This window comes from Chenopodium album, chromosome 26 (assembly GCF_948465745.1).
Source record: "Chenopodium album chromosome 26, dcCheAlbu1.1, whole genome shotgun sequence".
NCBI lineage: Eukaryota > Viridiplantae > Streptophyta > Magnoliopsida > Caryophyllales > Amaranthaceae > Chenopodium > Chenopodium album.
Genome location: NC_137859.1, coordinates 17524228 through 17534948, shown reverse-complemented (window position 1 = coordinate 17534948; position 10721 = coordinate 17524228). Strand labels below are relative to the sequence as shown.

Sequence of the window (10721 nt, the reverse complement as noted above, 5' to 3'; positions counted from 1 at the left end):
TGATTTGACTAACGTTGATTAAATGAAATTCTACTTATATGGTCTTAAAAATAAATTTCAAGTCCCAGACAAGGTATTAAAAAATAGTACTAAACATTACGAACAAACCACTGATGATTGTAGGATGCATCCCCAACAAAAAATAAAATAAAAATTAATTTCTTAAATCTCGAACATTGTTAGTTGCTTTCTACCTAAATGTCACTTAATTGAATTTAAACTGTCAAATCTCAGTCGTAAATTTAGCTTACGTGACAACTTTTTTTTTTTTTTTTTGATCCATAAATAAAATGTAAATATTTTTTTGCATTGACCAAAATAATACCCTTGCTTATCTAGTGCGTTGGATGATCCTAAAAATGCCCTCTATACATACTTATCTTTGATTTGATCAATGTTGATTAAATGAAATTCTACTTATATGGCCTCAAAAAAAAAAATTTAAGTCCCGGACAAGGTATTAAAAAAATGGTAATAAACATTTGGAACGAAAACATCAATAATTATGCGATGCATCACTATCTCTTTAAAACTAGCCATGAAATAATTTCGTTATTAAGTCAGAACATTCACAATCTCAAATGTTAACATAGATTTTTATAACGTTTAAGGTGCTTTATTCTTAATATTAATTTTGGATGAAATGAAATTTTGATTCAAAAATGAATATTGATATAGTTTTGTAAATTCAGATCGATAGGTTATGCAAAGAAAAAATTTTAGATATTTTCTTTAATTTGAAAACTAGTTTTTATTTCATCTCAAGTTTAGTTTAAGATTTAGTGAAAGTCTTATTAGTTTCTGAAGATGGAATATTATTACTGCTATCAAATTTCAAACCGAAACCGTTTAACTGCCCGAAACAAACCGACTCAAATGAAAGCCGAACCGATTAAAAACCATTTTTTTAAATCGAAAATCGATCCGAATCGTATGTGAATGAATCCGAAACCAAATCAATCCGAATAATGTTAATTACACCGTATAAGAACCAAACCCGTTAATGAATCGAACCAGTTCTAAACCGAGCTGAAATCTAACCGAACCGAAAAAAAAAAACTGAACTGTTTCTAACCCGAAACCGCTTTCAACCTAAAACTGTTTGAACCGGGATAAAATTAAACCGAACTGCTAACAACCCGCAACCTGTTTGCACCGAATTGTATATAAACTGAACCGTTTATAAACCAGACATGCTTACAAATCGAATCGTTTATGAACCAGATAGCTTATAAACAAATCGGCTACAAACTGCTTAATATAAAGAGAATATTAAAATCAAGTTAAAAGGTGTTTTAAATGAAATTTAATTATGCACACATGTTTACTACTAATCGAGCATTATTATAATCTGAACCGAAAAAGAACCAAACCAGTTATAAACTGAATCGAAAAAGAGTCAAACTAGTTATAAATTGAACCGAAAAAGAACCGAAGTGTTTCTAACCCGAAACCATTTCCAACTCGAAACTGTTTGAACCGGGATAAAAACCGTTTACACCGAATCGTTAACAAACTGCAACCCATCTGCACCGAACCGTTTACTACCCGGACTGTTTAACCCGAACCGAATTAAAACCGCTCACGAATAAACCAAAACCGAATCGAACTGATAACTATTTAAATTTAAGTGAAACTGACCCGCGAGACACTTAAACCAATTTCAAACTGACCCGATTTAATACCGAATCGATTTCAAACCAAACGGAACCTGAATTTTACGTTAACTACCTTCTATAAATAGTTTTCTTTATAAAATTTACTTTTGAAGACATTTTTTTCTTCATATAACTCCCATTTAAATTCCCACTAACATATTTGACTACCCAATGTTAGAATTCGTCTATTTTTAATACTATATATTAAAGTAGAGCGTTAGTACTTAAATGTAACTTTTTTTGTTACCATGTATAGGTACTTAGTTTGGTACGAAGATATTACTAATGTTAGATTAGTAAACATCTTTGTTACTTACATGTGGAATTTATATTAGTATATATTTTTAACAAAATTGAATGAATTGTGTGTATAAGTAGTGAAATATAAACATTGGGTGTTGAAAATGTACTTATTTAAAATTATACTGCAACACAATGTGTTATAAGGTAGCCATTGAAAATCGCTCTGTATAATAGTAGTTGATGATGACAATTTTCCTACAACAATTATATGTAAATTTAGACGTCCTTTTTCTTATTTTTATTTTAACCTACTATGCTCAATAATGGTGTTAAAATAGTTATTTCATCAAAGTTATTTTATTTCTATCCTTTAAATACCTTTTTTTTATATATAGTATAAGTGTAGAATAAGCCTATAATATTATTAATTTTTGTGTATACATATTTTAATTGTAAAAAAGTGTAAGATCTAATTTTCATGCTACACTACCTTGATTATAGTACCTTAAAATAATCATAAACTTTGTAATTTGAAAGTTAAATTCATTAATTAAGTTTGACCAATTATCTAACATTTAAAATTCTTTTAATTATAAGCTTTATTTGTAACTTACTCGATAGCATGCAACGAAAAATTTGTGTTTAGTGAAAAAAGGGATTAATAAGCACAAAGAGCCTAAGAAAAAGATAAATTTATATAATGGCGGTCCTCTTAAAATCAAGAACTCGCTTACATTATGTGTCACAATATGTACGTACTACATCGATAATTTGAGCTCGACAAATCGAACACTTTTTGCTACTCCGTCGCAATTCATTGGCGCAATCAAAACAGGTGCACATGTGACCACATCTATAAAGTATGAAAGTCACAAAATTTAATTTTGAGATCATTGATATTTAAAGTATATTTGAAATATAAAATTAAAATGGGTAGATAAGGAAAACAAATGATTAAGTAAGCTAAGTAAATTAAATAAAAAAAAAATAGTGCAACCAATGATCCCTTTTGTCCCGTAATAGATTTGACATTGATAATAATTTTTTTCATATGGTTAATTATTATTATTATTACGGATTTTCACCATATACCCCTAAGTAGTTTTTTTATTTACATATACCCATTAAAATTTTACATACCCCTACGTTTAACAAAAATGTTACAAAATGACCCAATAACTAACGGACGTTAACTCTGTTAGTCATGAAGGCTAAATTTGCCACATGACAACCTATGAGTGGCTGTCATTTTTATTATTTAACTTTTAATATAATTTTTTAATTAATTAAATAAAAACACCCACCCACCATAGCCCAGCTCTAGCCAACACCCTGTCTCTGCCGCCTCCCACCGACACGGAATTGGCCTGAACCCCCGTGCCAGTGCCACCTCAAACCCGACACCACCAGTTGGCACCCCTTTGCTTCCCCTCAACCACCCACAACCTAATCTTAAAAACCCCCTCCTTTCTCCTTCAAAAACCCCTCCCTTCCCCACCGTCGATGTCCAAACTCACATCGCTGTGCCGATGAACCCAAAATGCCCTTCCCTCTGCCATATCCACCCCTTGAACCACCACGCTCAAAACCCAAAATAAAAATAAAAAACCCCAAAATCAAAATCTGGGTGGAGTTTCGATTTTTCTTGTTGTTGGGCATAAGTTGACATTGCTACTTGGCGTTTATGGGTAGGGGTGAGGTGCGAGATGGGCTGATGTAGTGTCAGTGATGGTGGTTGCACAATTGTTGTTGGCTTGTTACTATTGCTCATTGCGGGCTGTTGTGTGGTTTGTTGCGGGGAGCATGGGAGTAGCACTAATGTAAACGAGTGCGGTTGGCTAGTGGTGTTTCATGGGTTGGCTGCCACTGCAGTTGGTGTTGTCGTAGTTGGGCAGTGGGCTGCAAAGGTGGTTTGGTTGAGGTGTTGCTATGGTGGCTGGAGTAGCGTGAGGTAGAAAAGTAGGGGCTGCGTGACTCAGTGCGCTATTGGTGGTTAGTACTGCTGCAGATCGAAGTGTGCCTATGAAGTTGGTGTGTACGAGGGGTGAGTGTGATTGGCAGGTATATTATGGTAGTTGTGGGGAGTTAGAGGTCTTGTAGGTGGTGTTTATTTTTTCAAATTTTTTAAAGCTTTTATAAATAAGAATTAATTAGATAATTAAAAAAAACAACCAATAACATGTTACCAGCTGGCATAGTTAACCCTACTGACAAATGGAATTTATTGTTGTTATTCATTAAGGCATTTGGTGACATTTTTCTGAAACTCAAGTGGTGAATTTCAAAATTTTTATGGGTATATTGTAAATTAAAAATTACTCAAAGGTTTATGGTGAAAAATTTGGTATTATTATTATTATTATTATTATTATTACTACTACTACTACTATTATTATTGTTATTATAATTATTATTTTTGATATTATTATTATTATTATTATTTGTGATTTTGTTGTAAGATTACAAATTATGAGGCATTACCATGTTTTATTTCTCGATCAATAAGTTAGTTCCAATAAATTATAAATTCTTTATCGAATTTTATATGCATCTTTTAACTAAATACCCTTGCCAATATACAATACTGATCATAAATATCATTAATCTATTTTTAATATTGTAAAAAATAATTTTAAAATAGATTAAGATAAACCTAACAACATTTTACAAATTAAGAATTGTTTTCATATACTAGCAAAAAGGAGAGTCATAGGGATAGGTTAATAGTGTAAAAAGTCAAAATAATGCAATTAATCTGGGACAAATGTTTTATAGAATTTTGGAACCTTCACAATATTATAGTTTAAAAATAAATTTAGGAGAAATAGAAAAGATAAACTTAAACATTAATAGGAGATGAAAAGAGTAGGTGGGAATATTATCTTCCTTTCATTCCCTTCTCTATAGAATCATTAATCTAACATACATAATTAGAGACATTTTATAATGTAGTATATTAATTTGAATGAAAATTACCTGTATAAAAGTGAATCTATCTTTTTGTCATAACAAATATGACAACAACCCATTTGTAAATGTCTCTCATTTGATGAGTTCTTTTGTTTACCTTCATCTGAAATTTTAAAGAAATGTACATTTAATTGTTAAACTAATATCAACAATTTAAAAAATAGTTAAACTAATATTGACAATTTAAGTTTAAATTACGAATTTGATAATTGTTACTTTTCTTGTATGTATAATTAATTCATTATCTTAAACCAATAGATAAAAACTATTTTAAATATTAAGATAGTTGGATATATGTATCAATATTATGATCCTTACGCCATACTTTTATTTTTATTTCTATATTAATATAATTACTCATTTAGATATTAAAATATTGATTTTTAATTAATACATTGATTAGTAAATTAAATGTTTATATTTTGTAGAAAATCCATTTTTTGAAAAATAAACAATTTTAATAGATCCATGCATGCTATAATTTTAAGGCAATAATTTATTTAATTTAGCCTATTAAAAAAGTTAAGGAGGTAATATAACGGGGTAATATAAGAAGGTTACTAAGTGTAGTGTTTTTTATATTTAAATAATATACGTTCATACCAGCAATGCGGCTAATGGCAATTGAGACCTCTTCCTTGATAGAGTTTTGCAACTTCACTTGCATGTCCATACAACTTGTAATAGATTTTCGCAATTCAAACATCTCTTGATGAAGTTGCTGCATGTGTATCCTTAAATCACACATCAACTCAACGTCCTACAAATTAAGGAGTCAACAATTGAATGTTAAACTAGTTATTTAATTTGGAAGGATTGAAAAGCAAAGTTCACCTAAAAAATAATTATTAAGTTTTATCTATTTAAGGGAAAAACACTTATAATTGTTTTCCTTAAAAAAAAAAAAAACTTACAATTGTTGAGATATTCTTCAATTGAGAACCTTCATTACTATGATATGAATGATTGGGTGAAGGTTGTTGTGATAACAATGGAGTTTGATCATAATCACTAACATCATGATATTGCTGAAAGGTTGTGTTTAATGCACCGTCCAAAATTTCTACTTCATTTTCCTCCCCATGATAAAGAAACTCTTGAGAAGTTACTTGTATATTTTCTTGGACATCTTGCTCGTTCTCGAGACAATTGTTGAGAAATGATGTTTGTTCGTCCTCATTATTATAATGATTTAGCCTTTGAATGGAACACATCATTAATCTTTCCATTCTTGCTCGAAAATCACTTGCAAGAATAGATGATACATTACCTCTATGACAATTAATATGTGAAAAAAAACTTAATTAGTTAATAAAGTATGAAATTTTAATGTTAACTACACCATACAAAATCATAACCTTGTTTTTAGCATAACAATAATATAGGTTATACCTCTCAATAAGTTGACTTATATCCTTATCTTTTGGTTGAGTGTTGAGTATTTCTTTGTATCGAGCCTGCCTACAATCCTCCCAATAATCACGAGAACGAGAAATATCAATGATCCAATCATTATTTGCTCCAATGTGTTGATGATTGTTCTCTAACTCATGATCATCAATATAAGTTATGCTTGTGATGTCTTGCCCATTAAGATTAGCATCATCCTCATAGCATGTTTCTTGTTTATGAACATTGGAAGAGTCATTTTGTTGTTCTAGTGTTGAAGTTACAACAACTTGATCTTGTTCTATCAAATCTAATTCTAGTTGCATACTATCGTTTTTGCAATGAGTATTAGTGTTCTCTTTTAATAACACTTGATTGGATGTCAAAGGCATTCTTTGATCTTGGTAACACTCTGTAATATTTGTAAGACAATTATCCACAATGCATTTTTCTTGATGTCTTGATTGTTCAGAGGTTTGTTTTGAAGCAATTGAATTTTTAGCCTCTTGGATGCTAATAGTTGACTTTGTATGAGTATTTTTCCCACTGATTATATTTTGATTACTTGTTAAACACCTCTCCCTAACACAAAATAAAAATTTTATCAAATTACATTCAAAAATATTTTATTTTTTCATATTATTAACTTACAAATGAAAATGAAACTATATTAAGACATAATGAAGTTCATGTTTTTTTCTTCTTCTTTAGGACTAACAAACAAAAAATAAATTAGAGTAAAAATATCAAAAATAATTTGAGAGTAATTCGTTTATCGTGATAATCATGGCTACGTTGACCCAGGGATGGACCATTAGAGGGGCTTCACGGGGCTTGGCCCCTGATAACTTATGGGAAAATTTTTTTAAGGCCCAATTAAAAAAAAAAACACTGAATGCTTTATCTTCCTAGAATAGGCTCTTAGGAAACTAAGGAAAAAGAAAAGATAATTAAACATACTTCCCTATTCCCTAAAAAGTACCTGACAAACCTACGCTTTCCCTTTTATTACGTATACAATTAATTCCTCATCAACACAATTACACAATTGATAAATATCATTGTATCAGGTGTTATACTCGACTACTTTCTCAATTTATTTGTTTACTGCATAAGTTTTTGGTTTTCAACTTTTTCTTTTTAATTTTTGCAATAAATTTTTTTTATGTTATACTACATATTGATTAATTCATGCACTAAAAACAAATTGATAATTTTAGGCGATAGGACGTTATGAAATTAAAAAAGTATAACTAAGTTAAAAGTATAGAGCACGTTTTGCCTTTGGTATGTCGTTTTATTATATTCTTGTTTTAGACGTACACTTATGCTAGAAATTATTGGCCCTCAAAAGAAAATATTTCAAGACCCACCACTGCTTTGACGTATTACGAAGGATAAAATATTATTTATTTCACTTCAACGGTTTATTTTTTACTCAGATAATACATTTCTCACATCTAAAGATAATTGATTAAATTAAATCATATGTCAATTTAATATCTATTATTAAAGCACCAATGTGTGATTGATTGATTAATACAACTAACGTTATATCCTATTAAGTAAATTCAAATGCACAAAGATGTTATTTAAGTTTTGTCCCTATTATTTAGTTTGATACGAAAGTTACTTTATTTGATAATATCTTTAAAATCTACCTGATATTGTGAATGGCAGCTGTAATCCGTGATTGATTCGATACTCTTGAAGTTGACTCTAATAATGATGTTTCTTGTTTTTCTTGTATCGATGCCTCTCGTTGTAATATTCTTAAGAGCAATAATGCCTATAAATTAATAATTTTTTTCCAGTAAGATAAAGTAAAATAAACAAGAAAATATAAGCTTTAATTTGGTCAATTATTCATTATTAATCATAAATGAAAAGCTTGCACAAAAAAAATAAGATTGTATAACTTCTACATCATACTTTGGAAAACTTTTGTGTAATCATCAATAAGGTAAAAGCATAGAAACCTGAATACGACCACGTTGGGGAAATCTGGTTACAACTTGACGCGATATTAATGCTTCAACCTCCTTATACCTTTCTCTCTCCATCCTCATAAAAAAATTAGTAATAGCTTGCCTTCCCTTGAACTTAGAAGAATGAATAATAGGAGAAGAGATTAAATATTGCTCTCTTTTGTCCAATCCAACTCTCAATTTAGTTAAACCCTCATCAAAAGTGGATTGTTTCTCTTGATAACTTTGATCACACATAACTTGATAGGTATTTGCCCATGTTTTGACCATGTCTGCTACATTAATTCCTTCTTTTTCTCCTCTTAAATAGGCTATATCATGATGTTGTTTTTTCTCTTCATCTCGAGATGTGCATTGAAATGAATTTAAATATGTTTCACACTCTTGCATGTAATTGTTTTGTGTTTTTATTGTTGGATCATAAGTGGATGAGTTAAAGCTTACCTGATTTGATTTAGAAAATACAATGGAGTTTGGTAATGAATTTTGTACTTCCATATTTCCATTAATTTTGCTGCAGTGATTATTTTTTGCTTCTGATTCAAATCCTCTCCAAATTTGAACTAATGAAGAGACGCTTAGATCAGTGGATGAACATGTAGATAAAGATGGAGAAGAACCCGTTATTGAACTAGATGTTGTTGAAGAATAAGAGTGACGTTCAAATAGACTCATATTCTCTTTCTCTCTAATTTGAGTCTCACTTGTGGCCACCATATCTTGTTCTTGTTGCACAAAATCTTGATTAAGAATTTGAGAATTTTGATTTTCTATCATAGATGAAGATGATGTCTTTTCATTGTACTTTTCAATGCTTATATTGCTTAAATCCTTGTCCATATTAATATCTTTACAATGGTTATGAATATTACTTTTAGAACCCCAACAACCAAAACTAGTGCTTTGAAGGGAAGAATTCTCATTAGCTTCAATACTAGATCCTCTACCAGAGATTGAAATGCAAGAATGAAAATGGTCTTTTACTAACATTTTAAGGTTTCTTTGAAAACTTGTATCAGATTTTTGGGTGAGTTTAGAGCTTGGCTCCCTTTGCCGTTCCTTATGATTATTATCCTTAAAAGCACTTCTAAGTGGGGAAGAGGACGATGAAGCAAGCTCAACTTGAGAGGAAACCATCTTCAAAAAGTTGTAATTTTAATGTTGAAGAAAGGATGTAATAATGAAAACTTCATATGATACAAGATTTTTAAACATGGAACAATCAAAACGAAAAAGAATATAACATACAAATCTCTCAAATTAAAATTAGATCATTTCCCACCATGTCTCTGTTCTCCCTCTATTTCCTATAGATTGTTTATTTTCCCCTCTTGTTAAAATTACACCTCTTTTATTTTCTCTCTCTTTTGTTTACCTTCATTTTCTAACTTTGCTTCCTCTTTTCTAAAAAAAAATCCTTAACTAATAGGAGAAATTAGTAGAGATTAATTTTTAAGATTATCTGGCTTTGATTCATCCTATCATTGAAATGACTGATGACAATTAATATTTTCCATATATAGATTTTTTGTTACAACCATTAACTTATATATATGTAAATAGACTTAGGGTTTGATACATAGCTAAATTAAAAAATTTTAAACATACCCTTATATTCTCACATATGTCAATTATGTATTAAAAAATTTAAAAGAAAACAAAGATAAACGAGAAAGTATGTGATGTCACATTAGATATTTTCTTTTAAAACCTAAGATGCGTACATATTGTCTATATAGCTATAATTAAAATAAAAATATTTAAAAATTTAAAAAAGAAATTTCAATTAACAATAAATATGTCTAGTATTGATGGATGGCATTGAAGTGATTAAATGTAGTTAAAAATATAAGACCCAATTTCTTTGTTAGTATTCTTTTTCTATGTCACATTATTTTTTAGGAGGCTTTTATAATACAAATTTGAGAATCAACTAGCTTTTGGTCTGGGCAATGCTTTAGGTTATTATATGTATGTCATAAATATCATAAATGTGGGTTTATAATACGACTATAGACTAAATTAGTTACATTTACTTTAATACTAGTACTTTTTGAATCATATTTTTACAGTCATTATGAACATTAAAATATATTATCCAATATCTAGTTTTTAAAATTATTAATTGCTTCGTTTGACTTCAATTTTATGAATATGATCAACTCTTTTTAAAATTACCTTATATATGAAAGTGTTTTTCCAGAGTTAGATGTGGCCTCTCATTCCTAGTGGTTGAAGTTAAAGTATAATAAGCATGAGGTCATAGGTTCAAACATTAATATTAACAGTTCATTTATTTTTAAGGAAAATACACTTTAATAATCTCAACTATTGCGAATTTACTTCTAATAAGAACTGACAGGATATAGTCGTATCTCCTAATCAAAAGAATCACCTAAGTTCTCTAACTAAAATACATAGGAAAGTAGGGTCGAATCCACAGGGAAATAAGTCTTTCTATTCCTAACTACTT

The 10721-nt window shown here is 29.5% G+C and overlaps 1 protein-coding gene across 1 annotated transcript; it reads right to left on the bottom strand.

Annotated features, from left to right (window-relative positions):
- Positions 1-2636: 2636 nt before the first annotated feature.
- Positions 2637-9385, bottom strand: LOC145616910 (uncharacterized). Its single transcript, XM_081671628.1, has 7 exons — positions 8240-9385; positions 7922-8049; positions 6264-6842; positions 5786-6143; positions 5475-5631; positions 4878-4974; positions 2637-2754 (listed from the first exon to the last, which is right to left on the bottom strand). Exons 1-7 carry the CDS (start codon positions 9383-9385, stop codon positions 2637-2639), a joined length of 2583 nt encoding a protein of 860 aa, XP_081527754.1.
- Positions 9386-10721: the final 1336 nt, after the last annotated feature.

Bases quoted from the DNA above. Each gene is read 5' to 3' on its own strand.
- LOC145616910 (XM_081671628.1), bottom strand. From the start codon at position 9,385: ATGGTTTCCTCTCAAGTTGAGCTTGCTTCATCGTCCTCTTCCCCACTT. The intron at 6,843-7,921 runs GTAGATTTTAAA...ATTTTGTGTTAG, and splicing joins GCTGCCATTCACAATATCAG to GGAGAGGTGTTTAACAAGTA. The intron at 6,144-6,263 runs GTATAACCTATA...TAATTGTCATAG, and splicing joins ATAAGTCAACTTATTGAGAG to AGGTAATGTATCATCTATTC.